Here is a 22,284-nt window from a genome sequence, read left to right as displayed (position 1 = left end):
ATTTACTTTGAAAATATTCCTTTTTTCAGCAATGGTTGTCCCGCTGATTGGATTTGGATTGTTCCACCATTATCCGGCTCGATAACACCCGTGTTCCATCAGGAATTCACCAACTACTATTTGAGACCATCTTTCGATTATCAGCATCCTGCATATAAAGTTCATGTCTGGGAAAAGGAACGTGGCGAGATCAAACCTAGAAGAAAATTTAATTTTAAACAGATTGCAAGGTAAGTAAAAAAATCGAAAGTTACAAGTCACACTTTTACATCGGCATACATATTTTCATCGTTATTGCTGTCGATTGAAATTAATTTCGAATTTAGTTATGACCAAGACAAGTGATAGCTGTGTTATTTTATTTGTTGTTAATACATTACTATGAATGCTTCGAAATTGGAACTACCGAACTCCATTATAAATTTGGAAGCTCGCGTTAGTATACTCACTCACAAAAATCAAATTGAAGCATTAACGAAGGAATATCTGAATCTTCTTAGAGGGCAAGCTCTGTTATACGCAGTCATAAGCATATTTGTTGGGAAATTATTGGACTCCTCTAGTTCCTCCACATTGGCAACTTCTTTGAGGATCTGGATAAAAAACCTATTCTTATACAGTAAAACCTCAAAATCGGTTAACATTCCATGATCAAATTTCTTTGATATTTCCATATATATTTTGCCCAAGTGTTTTAAGAGTAAATAAAACAAGAGAGTTTAAATGCAGGGGTACCTGAACATTATATACTCAGCTGTGTGTTTTATCGGAAATTAAGTTTCCTGATACTAAGCATTATAAAAATTGCGCGAGGTTATTAACTCCTTTCGCACTCTTTTATTAGAAATATTTCTCTTTACAAAAAAAAAAAAACACGACACGTCATCAAGATTGGCCAATTCTTCTTCGAGTTGGGGCTCCAGAAACGTTGGAAGATTTCTTGTTTCTATAAAGACACCCGTCTACGATCCTTTTAATAATCTTTTATATAAAAGTGGGCGTGGCCTTCTGATCTACATTTGAACCCATTCCTTTTTTAAGAGGGAGGTATCTCTAAGAGATAATTTCAAAAATTTTTGAAAAATTCCAAAACAAATTGTCTAATAGGTCAGATATTCCACAAAATTATATGGTATAAAATTTCACAAAGGGTCGTCTCAAACAAAATGTTTGTACAAAAATCGCGGGCCCTCCAAGACTTGGAGCGTAGTGAAAGTCTTGTTTTAGGTAGATTTACCGGGTCTGGCACCGCACAGCTCATTGCTTTCATGACTTTCTGCTTCTATTTTTTTCTTCCTGGAAAAGCGTATCGCTTCCCTTTTCAATTCTCGTTAGCTTTATTATTGCATTCGATCTTAACTTCACCCTTATCGCGCCGTCCTTTCCTTCGGTTGCAGCGCGGCATTCTTCATAGTAAAGGTTGTTTTTACGTGATCGCCGGTAACCAACATCTTTCCCGCCGGTGGTACGAAGCGCTCTAAAGATACTGCCCCTGCCTTCCATCGGTTTGATTTGTGCTCTCGGAAAGCAGGTGTGACAGTCGAGTTGCGAAATCATCAGCAGTTTGTTGCGATTGCAGCCTTTCGACGTTGTGTTTTTGTTGCTTGCTCGTAGTCGCGCGGAGTCGCACGCAATTCTGCAGTCGACCGCTCGTGTAAAATGCCACGTTTGCAACATCCACAATACGTACGTAGCTTTGTACATTTGCATAAACTGAATTTAACAGCTGACATATTTCTCAATTATGCAATACATATATTTATTTGTGTGTAAAAAGATTTTAATTGTTTTTGCAACTGGTCATTTGCTACATTTACAAGCCGATTATCCTTTAAGTGGATTACTTTGCTGTCTACGCGAAGTCAGACAGATATTTCTGTGAAATCAAAGGATTTATATTGTATGTGACCATCCCTAAAGCGATGAACTAATGACTTGAAAAGATATTAACGTTTTAAATTTTATTGATATATGTTCATCAGTGTGTACATAGAAGTCTCCTCTCACGATGTATATATGTACTCCATGATGTAATAAAGCGTTTGAACCAAATTTGGCAGCACCCTCTAATTTCGTACAACTTAAAATAAATACACCTTTTTTTCTCAACTTACTACCAAAGAGGCCTATGAGATGTTTTATCGAAAGATGCGGTATTTAATTCAACACAACTGCGAGTATTTTAGATTAAGACCGAATGATTTCGGATAAACTATACATATGTCTTAAAGACATCGCAGTTTACAACAGAGAGGTAAGTGGTGCCATGGCCCTTTCTTGCAGAAAATGCACTATATCTGTGCACTATATATATCTCTGGGACTAATTTGAGCAGATATCCGGAGATATCGCGGAGATGATTAAGACCGCAGAGAGAAAGTGATCGGGTGGGCGAGGAGAGGGAGTGAAGGGGAAGGGATAAATAGGGAGAAGAGAGCGCATACACATTCTAAAATATAAACAGGCTAATAAGTATTTGCAAAAAAGTTATATGTCTATCTTATAAATAACAAAAGGAAGGCTAAGTTCGGGTGTAATCGAACATTACATACTCAGTTGAGAGCTATGGTGACAACATAAGGGAAAATAACCATGTAGGAAAATGAACCGAGGGTAACCCTGGAATGTGTTTGTATGACATGTGTATCAAATGAATTTAAAGAGTATTTTATGAGGGAGTGTGCCATAGTTCTATAGGTGGACGCCATTTAGGAATATCGCCATAAAGGTGGACCAGGGGTGGCCTTAGAATATGTTTTTACAATATGGGTATCAAACGAAAGGTGTTAATGAGTATTTCAAAAGGGCGTGGGGTTTAGTTCTATAGGTGGACGCCTTTTCGAGATATCGCCATAGAGGTGGACCAGGGGTGACTTTAGAATGTGTTTGTACGATATCAAATTAAAGGTATTAATGAGGGTTTTAAAGGGAGTGGTGATAGTTGTATAGATGGTCGCCTTTTCGAGATATCGGCATAAAGGTGGACCAGGGGTGACTCTAGAATTTCTTTGTACGATATGGGTATCAAATGAAAGGTGTTAATGAGTATTTTAAAAGAGGGTGATCCTTAGTTCCATAGGTGGACGCCGTTTCGAGATATCGCCATAAAGGTGGACCAGGGGTGACTCTAGAATTGCATTGTAATGAGCATTTTAAAAGGGAGTGGGTATAGTTGATAATACAACTATATATTTTTTAAAATTTTATTTATTTTATTTTAAAATATTAATATTAACATTGAAAATTTATAAATACACTGACACTAAAATTTTCGTTTTAAAATAATATTCAAAAATAAAGTAATTCAAAAAATAATTTACAAAAATGAAGTATATTTAGATAACTCCACATTTACTCCCCCTCCAGTGAAACGTAAAAAATTTATTTTTGAATGTTAATTTACAGTGTAAGTCCTGCAAGAATTTTGTGTTATAGTTTGAAGAACATTTGAGTTATGTGTTAATTGCGTTAAAGGTTTATGTTAGTATTGATGTAAGTACCCAATCTTTTGATGATTTGAGGTATTTGATAGCTTATTTTTAGTTGTTGTTATTGTTTACTTATTGTATTAATATTTTATGTATATTAATATTTGGTTGTGTTATTGCAATGTTGTTTGTGAAATATTCTTATTTATGATGATGTGATTGAAGAATCTAGAATTAGGTTGAGTAATAGTAGATCGCAAGTTTGTGTGCACAATTACTCAAAAATTAAAAACTTTTATTATGCAGAATATATATTCAGTATATAATTGTACTCTGCATAATGTATGTCCAAGTTGTTGATAAGGAAGGAAAATTTGGTTCCGTTATTCGTTTGAGATTGATATGAAATTGTCATATGATTTTAATTTCAATATGAAAGAATTGATATATGTCAATAAAAATTATTTTAAGAAATCTTTTGAGATTTTTTAAAATTGATTATTGATTTCTGATTGTTGTTTTTTTTTTTTTTTTGAATTGAAAATGAGGTTGGTTAAATATGAATTTACTTGTATTGTGAAGTTTATATGTCTGTTGTTGCAAAATTTCTATAAATGATAAATATATACTTTTCAATATAAACTGGAGAAAGAGTGTACATAATTAATATAAATAATAAACTGATTATTGTTTAAAATGTTGAAAATATATTAAATATATAAACACTAATTTAATTTAATAGTAATTTTAAATTACTTACTTACTTACTTAATTGGCGCTTAACCGTCTAAACGGTTATGGCCGTCCAACAAGGCGCGCCAGTCGCGCCTTCGCTCCGCCAACCGGCGCCAATTGGTCACACCAAGGGAGTTTAAATCGTTTTCCACCTGGTCCTTCCAACGGAGTGGGGGCCGCCCTCTACCTCTGCTTCCATAGGCGGGTTCCGATTGAAACACTTTCTTGGCCGGAGCATCATCTTTCATTCGCATAACATGGCCTAGCCAGCGCAGCCGCTGCGTTTTAATTCGCTGGACTATGTTGATGTCTGCGTATAGCTCGTACAGCTCATCATTAAATCTTCTTCGGTAATCGTCATCGTCAACGCGGAGAGGTCCAAAAATCTTTCGAAGAACTTTTCTCTCGAACACTCCCAAAGCCGCTTCATCTGCTGTTGTCATGGTCCATGCTTCTGCCCCATATAGCAGGACGGGTACGATAAGTGACTTGTAGAGTATGATTTTCGTTCGCCGAGAGAGGACTTTACTTTTCAATTGCCTACCTAGTCCAAAGTAGCATTTATTGGCAAGATTGATTCTTCGCTGGATTTCAGTGCTGATGTTGTTGCTAGTGTTGATGTCTTTTACTATTTCGAAATTATGGCTGCCAACAGTAGCGCGGTTGCCAAGGCGCATATGCGCTGACTCTTTGCTCGATGACAGCAGGTACTTCGTTTTGTCCTCATTCACCATCAAACCCATCTTTACCGCTTCTTTTTCCAGCTTGGAGTAAGCAGAACTAACAGCGCGGGTGTTTAGGCCGATGATATCAATGTCATCAGCATATGCCAGTAATTGCACGCTTTTATAGTATATTGTTCCTGTGCGTGTATTCCTTCAGGATGAGTTGTGCTCTCAGAGATCAGGTGTGAGAGTCGAGTTACGAAATCATTGGCAGTCTGTTGTGAATGAAGCTTTTCGACGTCTAGCTTCCCTTGTGTTTTTTGTGTTGATCAACGTCATTTTGCACAGCCGTATAAGTTTTGCGGGGAAACCAAATTCAGACATAGCAGCATATAGGCAGCTCCTTTTCGTGCTATCGAAGGCGGCTTTAAAGTCGACGAAGAGGTGATGTGTGTCGATTCTCTTTTCACGGGTTTTTTCCAAACAAAATCAATTAAAAAGTTAATAAATTGTTTGAATTGTTGAAAGAATGAAAACATTGTTGCAAATTAAATCTTTAAAAAGTAACTTATTTAATTTGAAAATATAAAAGATATAATCTGAAAAATGAATGAATATAAATAAATAAACAATGCTTAACACTTGCTGTGAACTCCAAATTTTGAAAAATTTATTGTTGTAAATGTGTCAACAAAAATTTGATTGTTGTTAATAATAATCATTGTATTGTATGAAGTTCCAAATTCTTTTTGTAATCAAAGAAATGTTGATTGTTGTAAGTTGATGATTTTAAAATAGTCCAAATGTTACTGGTAAATTTTGCATCAAGTATTCTCTCTGCGTTTAAAGTTTTGTTTAAATTGGTTATAATAATCTTCATGGAAAGCACAATGACACAATTTCTGATTTAATTAGTATTTTTATATTCTATATTTAGTCTTATTTGGCAATTTATATAGAGATTTTGTTGTACTACCGGATTTATTTTAAATTGCAGGAGAAATAAATTGTGTGTTGATTTTTTGTTAAAATTTTCACTATTTTAATTTGATAGTAGGAATCCCGTTTAAAGTTTATACGTTTCAATAATTATAATTTCATTATAAATTTTGTTCTATTTTAATTGTTTGCTTTTAAAAATATTACTAATCACGTACATTATATAACGTTCTAAATTTTATTAATTAATTCAATTCGATAAAATATTGCATTTTTAAATAGCCTTCTTACAATAGTTCATTAAAATTATTTTTGGTAAAATTACTGCTTGCTCATCTTTTAAATTTCGATTGAAGATATTTCTTTGAATAAGTATTTGTGTATTTTGTTCTTATTGATTCGTAATCGCTTTAGATAAGTTTATTGTAGTTGATGGTCCGATGGGCAGGCTCGCCATTATATAGTTGATAATACAACTATATATTTTTAAAAATGTATTTATTTTATTTTAAAATATTAATATTAACATTGAAAATTTATAAATACACTGACACTAAAATTTTCGTTTTGAAATAATATTCATAAATAAAGTAATTCAAAAAAAAATTTACAAAAATAAAGTATATTTAAATAAAGTAGATAACTCTACAGTGGGCCTTAGTTCTATAGGTGGACGCCTTTTCGAGATATCGCCATATAGGTGGACCAGGGGTGACTCTAGAATGTGTTTGTACGATATGGGTATCAAATTAAAGGTATTAATGAGGCTTTTAAAAGGGAGTGGTGGTAGTTGTATATGAGAAGGCGTTTTCCAGATATTGACCAAAATCTGGGTCAACAGAACATCATTTGTTGGATACCGCTAATTTATTTATATATATAATACCACGAACAGTATTCCTGCCAAGATTTCAAGGGTTTTGTATTTCGCCCTGCAGAACTTTTTCATTTCATTCTACTTAATATAGTAGGTGTCACACCTACTTTACAATGTTTTTTTAAGATATATTTTGGGTCAATAAACCAATCCCAATACCATGTTTCATCCCTTTTTTTGTATTTGGTATAGAATTATGGCATTTTTTTTCGTTTTTGGTAATTTTCGATATCGAAAAAGTGGGCGTGGTCATAGTCGGATTTCGGCCATTTTTTATACCAATACAAAGTGAGTTCAGATAAGTACGTGAACTGAGTTTAGTAAAGATATATTGATTTTTGCTCAAGTTATCGTGTTAACGGCCGAGCGGAAGGACAGACGGTCGAATGTGTATAAAAACTGGGCGTGGCTTCTACCGATTTTGCCCTTTTTCACAGGAATAAGTTATAGTCACAGAAACTAAGCCCCTACCAAATTTCACCGTTCTCTGATTTTGATAATTTTTATTAAGCCTACATATAGTAATAGGAGTACCGTTCCTGCCAAATTGCATAATGATATCTTCAACGACTGCCAAATTACAGCTTGCAAAACTTTTAAATTACCTTCTTTTTAAAGTGGGCAGTGCCACGCCCATTGTCCAAAATTTTACTGATTTTCTATTCTGCGTCATAGGTTCAACTCACCTACCAATTTTCATCGCTTTATCCGTCTTTGGTAATGAATTATCGCACTTTTTCGGTTTTTCGATATCGAAAAAGTGGGCGTGGTTATAGTCCGATATTGTTCATTTTAAATAGCGATCTGAGATGAGTGCTCAGGAATCTACATACCAAATTTCATCAAGATACCTCAAAATTTACTCAAGTTATCGTGTTAACGGACGGACGGACGGACAGACGGACGGACATGGCTCAATCAAATTTTTTTTCGATCCTGATGATTTTGATATATGGAAGTCTATATCTATCTCAATTCCTTTATACCTGTACAACCAACCGTTATCCAATCAAAGTTAATATACTCTGTGAGCTCTGCTCAACTGAGTATAAAAAGTATGCAAATTTGGAAAAGCGGATAGGATGAATGAGAGTGACAATAGGCAGCTGAAACAAATGTTTTGGGTGATGGAGAAGAAGAATAGGGGTAAGAAGTTGAAAGAAAGTTGACAAAAAAGATAAATTAAAATGGGAAAAGTAAAAGTAAAAAGTAGGTGAGAAGATGTGGGAAGAAAAATATAAACTTTTATTTTTACCTTATTATTACCTTACTGGTGGTCCATACTAAAGCTTAGTATTTTTTTTGAACACATGCGAGAACTTTGAGACACCAGGAATCGAGAACTCGCATTTTCGTCAGATAATCGATTCTCGTAAAACTTGCGAGCTTCTAGAATTTACTCCCGTCATTGTCAGTATTATATCGTCGGGTTATGTTCAATACCTCCATAAGAAATTTTAATGAAAGAGAGTTTTTGAAGCTAAAATGATCTCTGATTCATCTTTCATATATAAAATTAATGCCAGCTTTAAAAGTAAGCTCAAATGGTATTAGTTATCATTTTGAAAATTTTTCTATCAACAAAGATTTTTTTTAAGCAGCTACACTTATTCATAGGTATTATAGTCTTAATCGGATAATCTTGGGGTGTAATGGTGTAAGACGGTTGAGAGGGACATAAACTTCAGTTTATCAGTATTATAAATGTCGAAAAATATTTTTATTGGGACAGGTCGGTATGTCTCGATTTTTTCGGTTAAGCCTACTGGTTTTGATTTCATGTCTATAGAATTTTATTTTCTATTGTACGTCGGCCGTTTTTTTCTCTTGTTTCAGAGCTGTCATATTTACATCTATGCTGTATGCTCGCGCTTTATCAAAACGTGTGAAGGCCACAATTTTGTACGCCACTGAGACGGGAAAATCTGAACAATACGCGAAACAATTGGCTGAGCTGATGGGACACGCCTTCAATATACATGTAAGTTTATTATGTAATATAGCTGATACAAATGTGTGTGTATATATGGCGGCCTTCCTAGCACCGAAATACTTGACACATCATCAAATTATGAACTAAAAATACGGGATTCCTCTATCTTCTGATTTGTATGACTTCTCTAAAAATAGTTCCACTATTCGTTTAATCTGAAATTTATTTTGTGAATATTGGAGGCCTACTCAGGTTTTACGCCGTCTCAACAACAAGTGCGTGCGATATATATATATCATTTTATTGTAAAATTTTAATGTATAATATTTTTTTTCAAAAAACTGTTATCGACAACGTTTCTAGCGGACATTTTTGGGTCAGATAGGGCTTACATATTAAAATTTTTTTAGTAGGCCATGAAAAATACCTTAAAAATCCAAGTCGAAAAAAAGTAAAAAAATTAACCTCGCATGCTCGAAAATTATTTTTTTGGGTATGCGTAATGGAACTTTTTTTCCTGAGCCCAAATCCTATCGAAAAATTGATGGCGCGATATCGGCTAATAAGTCGACCCAGGTTAATATATATTAAAGATTGCTTTGAATTTAATAGCGTTTTCCTCACTGGAAAAAAATTTATCCTCATGTTCCACTCTTAAATTCTATCTTTTGACAAAGGTCAACTTGCGGTCTTCAAATTGGCAGAATTTGAAGGTAATGGTGGCTTTTTTCTCATCCAAAGGGAAATGTTTGAAAGGAACAAACAAACTTACGAGAGAGCATAGAAGAACCAACAGGTGACATTGTTTTCAGAAAAAAAGCTATTAGTTTCATTTATTGTGCTTCTTTTTTTTTTTTGTTGAATATACTAAGTTGAAATCTTTATATACATGTAGTTATAATTTTATAGCAGTAACTAAGTAAATTCTGGAAGCGCCTTGAAGTATGCGAACGAGAAATCACAGGGTAGAGGCGCGACAATCAGTTTGATTTAAGACGCTATCTGGCGAGCAATAGTAGTGGTATTGTGAAGAACTTTAATAAAGGCAATTTTGCATTATTGAATAGTGGAGGAGTTATTTATTCAACAGTTTAGTGATTCGAACGTTAACACAAGGTTGCAAATAAGAGGATTTGCAGTAAGTTAGTTATAATTGGTGTCAGAAGACGAATTGTTGAATAAATTCCGAAGATTTTGAATACAACTTGGACATGGCAAATTTGAGTGAATTAAGGATCCAGCAATTGAAAAAGGAGTTGGAGAACCGTGGGTTGAGTACAACCGGCAATAAGATCGAACTTCAAGCACGGCTACGACACGCTATGGAGTTGGAAGGAATTAATGTTGAACAGTACGTCTTTCATCTTGATAGCGACGAGACAACAACGAAAATTGAAGAGAAAAACGAAACATCGCAGACAGTTACCAGCACAGACTTGAACATGACATTGGCTGCAATGTCTACACAAACATCGACAGTAACATCAATGTCGTCGCAAATATCATCCCAACTGGAATCACAGGAGGTACGCATTTCAGAAATGGCGTCGCAAGTGTCATCTCAACTGGCAGAACAAAAGACAAATATGACATCTCAACTGGCAGAACAAAAGACTAATATAACATCACAATTGGAAGAACAGAAGACATATTTGGCATCTCAACTGGAAGCGCAAAAGACACGTACATATATCCGATATGTCGGAACGAATTTCAGCGCAGATATTATCTCAGATCTCTACACAACTTGAAGAGAGGGAAGTGCGTATATCATCAAAGCTGGAAGCACAGGATACAAAAATCGCTCAATTTCAAGCAGAAGTAGAGGATTTAAAAGGTCTATGGAGCAGTTGCAACTAAATCGCCCAGCAGTTTCTGCGAGTAATCCAAAGGTAAAAACACCATCCTTTGACGGTTCTGTTCCTTTCCAGGTCTTCAAGCTACAGTTTGAGAAGACCGCAATAGTGAGCAACTGTAATACTGAAGATAAAGTTGCTGCATTGTGCGTAGCTTTAAAGGACCAGCTGCGGAAATCTTACAGACCATCCCAGAGTACGAGCGGAACAACTACGAAACATTGATGAGCGCTCTAGAGAAACGATACGGAACTGAGCATAGGAGACAGATATACCAAATGGAGTTACTGAACCGCTTCCAGAGGCCTGGGGAAACATTGCAGAGATTGCGTCGGATCTTGAAAGGCTGGCACATTTAGCGAATGCGGACGCACACGTGGAATACAATGAAAGGGTAAAGATTCAGACCTTTATAAATGGTATACGGGATATCGAAACGAAGCGAGCAACATACGCAAACCCAAAACCTACATTCACAGAAACGGTATCACATGCTCTGATTCAGGAAACAGCTTCGCTTCTGTGTAAGCCAGCGTTCAAAGCACGCCGTGTGGAGGTGGAAAGGCCAGACTGGGTTAACACAATATTGGAGGCGCTAAAAAGATCGCAAAAGCGGAGTGAAAGACTTATCAAATGCTTCAAATGCGGGAAGCCCCTTCACATTGCATGTCATTATGATCTTGATCCTAGTGGTTTCAAAAGCATGGGTGGTCTTAATAACAAAGCTGGAAGGGATGGGCAAGAGCGAGTAAGATGTAGAGACCGAGAGCTAGCTCCAGCTATTGAACGTCCTGTGATATCTGTGTCGCAAATTGGTAGAAAATCGAGCAGTCTTACCGTCAGAGGGAATGTGGATGGCAAAGAACGTGTACTGACTGTAGATACGGGCGCATCTCATTCCTTAATCCGATCTGATTTGCTCAATAGGAGAGTAAAGCCATTACCTGGAGCAAGGTTGCGTACGGTCACTGGCGAGTATAACCAAGTCCAAGGAGAAGTGGTATGTGAGGTATTAATTGGAAAGGTCATGGTTTTACACAAATTCGTTGTGGTGGAGATTGTTGATGAAGTCATATTGGGAGTGGATTTCTTGGTTGACCATGACATCAGGATCGATATGCGGAGAAAGATTATGCGCTATAAGGACCAGGATATACCACTTAATTTTAGTTTGGAGAAAGGGTTCAGCAGTAATCGGGTACTGGTGGAGAAGATTCGACAGAGACCACAAAAGTCAAGGAAAGTAGATCGGGCAAAAGTTGATAGAACGAATGGGCCAAACAAATCAAAACCGAAGGTACCTGCGAGAGAAACACTGGCATTGAAAACCCCTAATGGACGCACTAAAAAAATGAAAGAATTTCCCAGAAAGAATGCAACTGTGGTTTCAAGTCAGGGCGCACTACTGTTGGGAAGCATCGGAACGATACTGATTATGTGAAGCCAATCCGTCAAGCGCAAGCTCTACATAGTAGCTCATTGGCCAAAGAACAGAGTGTGAGGGAACGGCACAGGGTAATGAATAGTTGGATGAAACACACGTACGACAAGAACTATAATTTGGAAGGTTTCTTGGAGGGAGATTTGGTACTGCTATACAACCCTCACCGGCAGAAAGATGTTCCATCCAAATTGCGGTGCAGTTGGAAAGGCCCGTACAAAGTTGTGAAGAAGATCAGTGACACCATCTACCGCATACAAACCATTGGGAAACCACAAAGTAGAAGAGTGGTACATTTGGAGATGCTAGTGGCGTTTAGATCAGGAAATTTGTCTGACCGGGACCATCAGACTTAGGTGGAGGGAAGTGTCACGAATACTAGCAACGCTAAGGGGTACTATTATCTCTAAGCCGATACTAAGCAGTGACTCGTATGCACATCAACAAATCAATCATCATGTCTACGAGCAGTGGAGAAGAGACGTACAAACACATGCATATATCTTATCTGAGATGCTCCCAAAAGTAGGAAATTATAATTGTGGAAATGTCGCTCACAAATACACGCGCATATAAGAAGATATACACGTGCATCTGTAGTTATAATTTTATAGCAGTAACTAAGTAAATTCTGGAGGCGCCTTGAAGTATGCGAACGAGAAATCATAGAGTATAAAAGGCAGCAACAGTAGAGGCGCGACAATCAGTTTGATCTAAGACGCTATCTGGCGAGCAATAGTAGTGTTATTGTGAAGAACCTTAATAAAGGCCATTTTCCATTATTGAATAGTGGAGTTATTTATTCAACAGTTTATTGATTCGAAAGTTAGCAGAAGGTTGCAAATAAGAGGATTGGCAGTAAATTCGTTACAGTATATTAGTTTAGTACCATGACCTTTATGTATTTCGGGGCGCTGCCACCGAATTTTTAGTAAGATTTTCCAATACTCCCTCAAAATCTGTACGATATTTGCAAAAAATTCATAAGTAAAAAAATTGTAATTATAAAACTCAAATTTTAAACTTTCGGAATAAATTAAGGATATTTCTACTGTATTTAGATCTTATTAATAAGAATTTGAGGTATATTTGGATTCGAATTCCGATGAAATGGGAAGCGTGCTATACTGGCTTTACTTTTAGCTTTGGCTCACAGTGGTTCAACATTAAAATTTAGGGTTTAAAACGCTGTACAGTCTTCATTAATTATCCGATTATAATACTTTTTGAATGTCAAAGAACATTGGGCGGAGTTATAGAGCTTTTCGAGGTCAAAATAACGACATGCCAAATTTAAAATTCGTATGTTAAATGTCTAAGTTGGAAAGAAAAGTGATTTCGATTGTATTTGCAAGGATCAATAATATTTATAAAGCTTTTCCAGACCCTCTCATAATAAGTTCGAAATTTAACCGAGGATTTTTGCGACGTTTGTTTGACCCAAATACACATTTCAGTGCGGCTGTGGTATGAGTTATTCTACCAGTGCATTCATACCGTATCAAAGTCGAGGAAATAAATTAAGGCTAAAGGCATTTCCTATGAAAGAAAAAATAAAACTCCGTTCGGAAAAAAAAAATTAAAAAAAAAAATCAATGCGAATTTCGGCAGACGTATAGTTTTCCAAGAGTACCATTACAATAAAGTCATCTTAATCACTAATAATTAACCAAATAAATCTCTCAAATACTATTGATTTTCTAATGCTTTCTTATGCCGAAATTTTAGTACAAATTAAACCATTAACGAAATTTCACTAATTTTCAATGAACAGGTTAATTGACATTTCTGTTGTGTAAAGCAGTTTGTTGCTGTTTTCGTATGTAATTTCAATGTAATAAAATATGTGGTTCCTTATAATAGTCATGCGTACAAATATTTGTATTGGGGTAAACCGTTTAAATGGCATGTATAAATAACCAATTTAATAGATATTTAGCTCAGTTGCAATTGATAGACAATTTAAGATAAACTATTAAGCTTTTCCGGAAATATTCACGTATTTGTATTTGAACGTCTGTGGCTTACACTTCCGTGCTATTACTCTAGCAACAAATGTACAAAAACGTCGTATCTCTCCCCATAAGAGATTGATGCGTCTTTCGCATTCAACATAATTGATGAAAGCATTTGTTGACACACGAAGGGATCGCATATCCTGTGGCTATTAACCAACATTACATATGTACTGTATTTGTATACCTTACATGAGCATGGAATGGTGTATTAACCTTGGTTAGCTGTCGGGTGTTTACGATAACTAGAAAAATAAATTAAATATTATTGAACGAAGAAAAAAACAGAAAATATAATTTAAATTTTTATATTTTTAGCGTATCCGGCAGACGTTTTTCTAGCCTTTATTTGAAAATTGGACTTGCCTTTCTTCTATCACTCTGTATGTCATCGAATACACTAAAACTTTACTACCTTTTCTAACAATTCTCCTTCTTATTTCTGTCCTTCCTTTATTCCCTTTTTCTCCACTCCCCTCTCATTCCAATTCTCCCTCTCACTCCCAAACCCATTCTAACTTCCACTGGCATTCTCATTCCCACTCCTACTCTCACTCTTGTTACCTCTATTACACTCCTACACTCCTACACTTCCACTCCCTCTAACTCTACCACCAAAATAAATTCATATATGGAATTTGATTACCATGTATGAGATACCCCCTTCAAAAAATTTAGGAGGCATTGAGAATTACATTTTTGTTTTATTCACACTCCCGCGCCTGGCACTACCTCTTCCGCCTTAATTACATCATAGCGAATTTAAATATTTGTTTCACTTTTTTTTTTATATCGGCCTACTGATTTGTAAGATCGCCTAAACGTAAGATTGACTTAAACGTTGCCGATGAAGGAATTTAGCAGTTCCCGAAATGAATCTATACAACGAGCTTTGGCAGTCGTCAAAATTTTTTCTTTCTTCTATTCTAATTTAATAATTTTTTCAATTAAGAAAAAATTTATCATAACAATAATAATGATAAAATAATTATTGTTAGGCCTTGAGCTCGATTCGAACCCGCGATCTTATTTGTTTCACTTGCACTGCCACTCTCCCAGCCATTCGAGCTCCACTCCCACTCCCAAGCCCTCTACCGCTTCCCCGAATAAACTCTTATATAGACTTTATGTATCCAATATTGTATACCTCCCTCAGATAATTACCTAGATAAAGCGAATTTAAATTTTTGTCCCACTTCTACTCCGACTTTCATTACCACTTTCACTTCCACCTTCACTCCAAAAAAATACAGGGTGACGACGTAAACCTACTGTGCCATTTATTTTAATATTGGTTGAGTACTTTGGAGGCTAATAGGTTAGACAAATACACATATTAACCTTTTTATATTAGGGAAAATACATACCCATATATGTGGGCGCATCACAAGGCATTTTTTCAAAACTACACATATACAGATTAATATATGGGGTAAATATATTAAATTATCAATGGCTTGTGGGCTGTGGGCGTAGCAACGCCCTCATTTCCAAAATTTATTGCAGCCAGAAAAATATTGGGGTACCACGTTAAGCTTACCTTTACATTTTGTAAAGATCGGTTGAGTATTTTGGACACACACACACACACATCCAATTTTATTTATGAAATTTAACTACCATAAATAAACTAGTGCCCAATATGTTTCAACTATTCTCTGAAAATTTAAAAAATTATAATATAATGTTACAGGCTTTGTCGCCACTCCCTACCCTTTTTCGAACCTCTACTAACTTCGTCCATGGGCCTATCAAAAGACAGTACAATTTTTACTTTGTGCGCTTTTCATTGTACGACATAGAGGACCGTATAACCAAATATGCACGTTTTTTAGTTAGAGCAAACTCATTTTATTTCCGTTCTTGTTCTTTCATCAGAGTTGACGAGCAGTGCCAGACTCGGCTCAACCAAAATATTTTCGGGCGTGACTTGGTTGAGCTGAAATGGATCTAAAAGGTGGCACCTAAACTCTATTCTGGCGAATTGGCGGAGTTGAGACGTGCAATGCTTCCCTAAACTGGATTTAGGGAAAGTTTTTGCACTCCCAACAGGAAGTATTGTAAATTAAAATGGTGTGACACCATATAACTGTGAAACGAAAATTGAAATAATGGAACAAATATAACGGAACGCTACGGGACAAAGAAAAACACGTGGCAACACGCCACATATCGAAACGAAAACACACATATAGACATTAAAATGAGAAACAATTCTCGTAATTTCGTAAATTGAAACTATACTTATCAAAGCACACTGAACGAATTGGCGTTGCCGAGCTGGCCATATAATTGGAATCCTATTCGACCTTCATCCGTTATTATTATATATGCGCAATGAAGAAACTTAAATAAAAAAAAAATAAAATTTATCATTTTTGTAAAGAAAATTACATACTACGGCAACTGCATCGCCATACTCGAAGACCACTCTGCCCTTACCTGCTGAACAAACACATACATATGTAAGTCTAGATGTCTGATTAAAATGTTCCAAGTGCGCACGTCCATGCTAATGTGGAATACTCGCACGAATGGAGATTTGAATTGCTTAAATATGTTTCATTTCAAACGTGATTACTTAAAAGTGCTCTTGCAAAGATGTTCATACATACACATGTGTAGGGTTTGGCAAATTATTTCTAACCTGAATACAATAGAGATAGAATACCTCTATAAGAGGTATATAAAAAAAAAGCTTTAAAAACATATCAGCAGGTCAGATGTAGCTGCCAGGAAATTTGGTCTGGGCTTCGCCTCTAATTTGTTGTATGTTGCTTTTTAATTTTATATATAAACTCGCAGTAGCTACGTGTTTTATGAGTTGAAAAAAATAGATCGAACCCAAAAACTAAGAAGAGAATAAAAATTAGCAACCAAATTAAATTAAAGTTCATAAATTGAAATTCATAATCTGTATGAGTTAAGAGGGGATTGTCCGTATTGCTTTAAATGGCTGAAAACATTTATTTGTAGCGATTTTTAATTTTATAATTTATAATTGTGATTTACAAGGTATAATCGAAACAGCTGTCGCCTTGTCCGTCCTGATATCACGTTGTTTAAATTTTTCCCAAATAATTAAATGAAATTCATAATCGTTTCGAATTGTGTTGCCAGAAGTGCATTAGAACAAACAGAGAAATATTTCAGGAACCAGGGTCTATGGTAGAAAAAAGTGAGCGCAGGACACGAATACATAAATGCTCAAACAGTTTATCCTGTATACATAATTGTCTTAGTCTAAAGTCATAGGAATTTATCAAGATATTTCACACTTTATAGCACCGTCTTTTTCTCGAAAGTTTTTTGGTTTTGTGGGTGATGAAAACGGTGTGTATCGAAAAGGATTAAGTATGAGCTTTACGCAGGCATGGACAAAGCTCAACATATAAAGATTTAAGACCTTAGCTGCGCCCTGTTATGAGAATCAAAGACGGTGCTCAGGAAGTATTCCTATTGGTATTCGTATTTTATAACAAAGAAAGGAAAAGGGCTGAGTTGGCAGCGTCTAGTTGAGAAAGACTTGAACTGCTCCTAATTAGAGTTAGTTAACGCAAAACAGGGACAAGTTGCGGAACGACCAAAGTAGCCTGTTAGGTTGGGTGGTAGCTTCCCTGATAGGGGAATCTCACTTGGACAACATGAAAGTCCGTTGTGATACCACATATAATAAACTAAAAGGACGGTGACGTAGATATAACTACTTAGAGAATCGTTGGGAAGCGACGATAAAGTTCTCGATCTCAACCTTGGATAGCTCCTCGGGAGATCCAAGGGAGTCGCGACCGAAATAATTTCGCCTAGTTCTGGCGAAAGCTGGGCAATCAAGCATAAAGTGATTTGGTGATTCCACTTCATCATCTTCCATACAGCTGCAGCAGGATGGAGTTTCCATTATGTTGAGACGTACCACATGGATACCCATGGGACAGTGCCCTGTCAAAACCCCAATGACCATTGATTGGTTGAGCTTTAGTGAACCCAATTATTTCAGCAGACCTCCTGCCATCCACTTTCGGCCAGAAATATCTTGCTACCCTGCAAGACGTAGTGTCCGCCCAACGTTTGCTAAGCTGACTCGAGGCCCAGCTATGGAAGAGCAATCCACGGAGGCTAGCGGAATCCCGAAATCCCTACAGCCATCTTCATCCGGTTCAGTTGTACCGATTCGGGCTAAGAGATCCGCTTGACAGTTACCCCGAATATCACTATGGCCTGGGACCCAGATAATCTTAATTGTAAAATAATTCGATGCAATCGCAAGTGAGGTCAGGCACTCCCAGACCACCCTCGATTGCACTGTAGTTAACCTCAAGGCCTTTATAGCCGCTTGGCTGTCAGAGTAGATGTTAAATTCCCTAACCGTAATAGCACTGGATAGCATTTCATCCACCGCATCCTTAATCGCAGCAACTTCCGCTTGGAATACACTGCAGTGGTCAGCCTACTTAAACTTGCGGCTTACATTTAGCTCTTGAAAAAAGACCCCCCCCCCGCCAACATTTCCGTCCAACTTCGACCCATCCGCGAACAAGTTAACCGGTCGCATGCCCCAGATAATTCCTCTTCCCCACTCCTCCCTCGGGGGAATGACTGGGGAGAAGGTTGCATAGGGAGCGGTTATCGGCATGGAATAGTCCGTCCTGTCCGGGATAAAGTCGAAATTAGTAAGAAGGCTAGAGTTTCCGAAATCAGAAAACATATAACCCATATCACGAAGCCTGACCAACGACCGGGCCGCGGCTGCCTTTCCCGAAATATCTACTGGATGTATATTCATCATGACATTCAGTGCCAAGGTAGGTGTTGTTCTCAGAGCACCTCTGATACCAATAAGCGCCGTCCGTTGCACTGACACTAACATTTTGGAGGTGCTCGCCGTGTCCAGTGTTTCCACCAGACTAGCACCCCATAAAACAGAATCGGTTTGACCACCATCTCATAAAGCCAGTGTACTACTCCCGGCGAGAGCCCCCATCTCTTTCCGATAGCCCCCCTGCAGCAGTACAAGGCAACTGCGGCCTTCCTGGCCATATCTTCCACATTTGGCCTCCAGGACAGCTTCTTGGCCAGAACAATTCCCAAATATATAACCCTGTCCGTAAGTACCAACGGTACCCCTCCAATCGAAGGAGTTCTGAACTCGGGTATCTTATATCTCCTTGTAAAAAGAACCAATTCTGTTTTTCCCGGGTTGACCGCCAATCCACATGATTCAGCCCTCCTAGCCACAGTATCCAGGTAGCACTGCAGAACATCGCGCAGGGTACCCAGAAATTTGCCTCTGACTAGGATAGCGAGGTCATCTACATAAGCAACCACCCGACAACCATTGGCTTCCAGCTCCACAAGAAGCTCGTAGACTTCCACAACCCAGAGCAGAGGAGATAGGACACCCCCCTGTGGCGTGCCGCTGCACACTTTCCTCTTAATTATGGCCCTTCCCCACTCCTCTGCGACAATTCTGCCGCATAGAAGTTTGCTAGTAAATTCAACCAGAGCCGCTTCGACTCCTAAACCCACCAGAGCTCTTTCGATTGCCCCGGTAAGACATTGTTAAAAGTCCCCTCGGTGTCTAGAAAGGCACCCAGAGCATACTATTTATGTTCTAGGGACCCCTACATTTGCTTTACAATCGAACGGAGAGCCGTTTCCGTCGATCTGCCCTTGCAGTACGCATGCTGTGAAGCCGACAGTAACCCCCGAGGTATCCTCTCCCGTAGGTACAGGTCAGTCAACCGCTCAAACGTCTTAAGAAGAAACGACGAGAGACTGATTGGCCTGAAATCCTTAGGTGATACATGAGAGCTCCTGCCGTCCTTCGGAATGAAGATGACCCTAAACGTGTGCCACGACTTAGGGATATAGTTAAGCCTGTGGCAGTTAGAGTATATGAAAGCCAACCAGCGGCAGGAAATCCCTTTTGAAGTTGTGCAGGAATGATGCCATCCAGGCCGGGTGGCTTATAGGGCTTGAACGAACTTAGAGCACAGGATATTTGACTTTCTCGTAGTGGAATGGCAGGCAAGCGAAGATCCCTGCGCAACTGGGACATCGGGAAAATCATTGTCCAGTAAAAGTCTTAGGGACTCCTCGCTACTCATCGACCAGTCCCCACCATCATCTCTCAGATACCGAGGGGTAGCCATTTCGCTGAACACAATTGCGTCCCCACCTCCTCGGGCATTTTTCGTCGTTGAGGCATTCCGCTCATCCGACTTTTGACGCTTCCTAGCCCCCAGACCCTGCTGCTCACCCGCATCGTTCGAAACCGGTGTGTAGTCGTCGCAAGCTACGACGCTCCTGGCCCACTCCAGTGTCCGGGAATGCTTCTCAGAAATCTGAGCTGCATCCCTTCCGCCGTAGAGATCTTCTCAGCCAGGCGCCGATCACCCAGAGCTTTCCTACGCGGCGTCGATCGCCTACATCTCCTGGCAGGCTTCGACCACAGGGATCCCGTTGGGAAAGCTCCTCGCGACAGAGCTTCCTTACTGGTACTGGGCTGGTCCGTGGCATTCGCCGGACCTCTACCTTTCCCAGTAACAGCCCAATATGGGTCTGCATTGGGTGTCGGTTTCGACACCCCTCCACTACCCGAACTACCCGTACCTACGGGGTTTGAAACCAAACCGTCCGTCTGATCAGCCCTTTTGATCCGCCGGTAGCTTTCCCGGCTGCCAGCGACCTGCTTCGGAGCGCTCTACGCACCTGTCGCGTCCCTGGCATCATGACGACCTTCGCCGTCACTCCTTCCCTCCTTTTTGTTTGTGTTCGTGTCCATTCTAAAAAGTCCCACCTCAAGGCCGCTATCCGGAGCTGATTTTGTAGTCGCCCTTCAACGGTCCCGTGGTTATCTATGCTGCCCAGGGAGGCGACGCGAGGGTTGACGCATTACCTTATGTGTAATGCGTTCAGTGCAAGACCGGAAGCAAATCGAGAAAATCTTCAACCGCACCTACACCACCAACTTAACGGCGACGGAGCCGGAACATACCTTGAGGCCTGCCACGGTTTTAACGGGACGTGAGCTGGTGCAGCATTAGCCTACCAGCCGTTTCGATAGGGTTTCAACCCGACCTACTAAGGTGGCAGATACCGCACCTACCAGCCCAAAGTCATCAATTCCCAAAAATAGTCAAAATCAAAATCCCTAACAATTCAGTTCGTCACCGTTGTGTACCGATCTTGACCCTTAACAGGGTCCTCCCTCCTCTGAGCTCGGCACAGTGACCCAGTGGCGCGGATTTTATCGAGTTGTCCTCTCTAGATCCGCCATTATCAGTCAAAATCAAAGTCCCTAACAATCCAGTTCGTCACCGTTGTGAACCGATCTTGATCCATAACAGGGTCCTCCCTCCCCTGAGCTCGGAACAATGACTCAGGGGTGCGGGTTTTATCGATTTGTCCTCTCTAGATCCACCATTATCTGTAGAAGTAGGGGCACCTCGTGCAGGACGTGATAACTAATCACGTGTAACAATGCGTTACTATGGCCGGTCTAAGACTGATACCAGTCCCCGATCCAGAGCCTGGAACCACGTATGATATCCAAGCCAAGTATCTTAGCCCCCAAAGTAGCCTTATAATTTGAGCGAAAATTAAACATAACGTTTTTGGATATTCAACTCCACAGATTCAACAATGGCATAAAAACAAACTGGTATGCCAAGTCTGTAGCCTCGTCCAGGATGATTAATTTTAACTCGAATCATCCCTGGACTCAAAAAAGAAACACTGCGTTGAACCTGATTGAAAAAATTTATAATCTCAGCGACCAGGAGTTCAGAAAAGAAAACAATGTTAAAATCAAGAACTTCTTATACAAAAACGGATTTCCGAGCACCCTAATACAAAAATGAACAATAGCAAACATTCAAATCAGAACACAAAAGCAGATAACCAAAAGAAAATATTTACCGGCATAGCATATGTACCAGGACTAACAGACATGAAAACGTTAGGCACATACATACCCAACAACACTATAGCTTTTGCTTATCGACCACATAAAACACTTAATACAATATTTACAAAAACTAAAGACAAAAAAGGAACAACAACACAACGTGATTTATGAAATTAAATGTAATGACAAAGAAGGCGAACCCTGCGACAAAATATATATAGGAACAACGAAGCGAGCTTTGGGAGTGAGAATAGGCGAACATAAAGCAGACGCAAAAATAGAAAGATGACAACAGCCTGGCGCAGCACATCAACAAATTCGATCACTCAGCTGATTTCGACAATATACGAATAATAGATGTGGAAAGCAAAATAAAGAAAAGATTAACTTTGGAAGGGCTTCGAATCCAACAGCAGATAAATAATGCAATGAACTACAAAGAGGATGTAGATAATATCAGCTGTGCATACAAATGTGTGATAACCA

The 22,284-nt window shown here is 38.5% G+C and overlaps 1 protein-coding gene across 1 annotated transcript in view; it reads left to right on the top strand.

The window, feature by feature from the left end:
* LOC137240469 (nitric oxide synthase-like) overlaps positions 1-22,284 on the top strand; it is a 91,241-nt gene that overhangs the window by 19,707 nt on the left and 49,250 nt on the right. The window contains exons 9-10 of the mRNA XM_067766782.1: positions 30-230; positions 8,481-8,625. Coding sequence (XP_067622883.1) covers positions 30-230; positions 8,481-8,625 — 346 coding nt within the window. The remainder of the gene's footprint in view (positions 1-29; positions 231-8,480; positions 8,626-22,284) is intronic.

Source organism: Eurosta solidaginis, chromosome 2, assembly GCF_040869045.1.
Source record: "Eurosta solidaginis isolate ZX-2024a chromosome 2, ASM4086904v1, whole genome shotgun sequence".
In the NCBI taxonomy this organism is placed as follows: domain Eukaryota; kingdom Metazoa; phylum Arthropoda; class Insecta; order Diptera; family Tephritidae; genus Eurosta; species Eurosta solidaginis.
The sequence above is the reverse complement of the archived record's forward strand: the minus strand, read 5'-3'. Positions and strand labels throughout refer to the sequence as shown.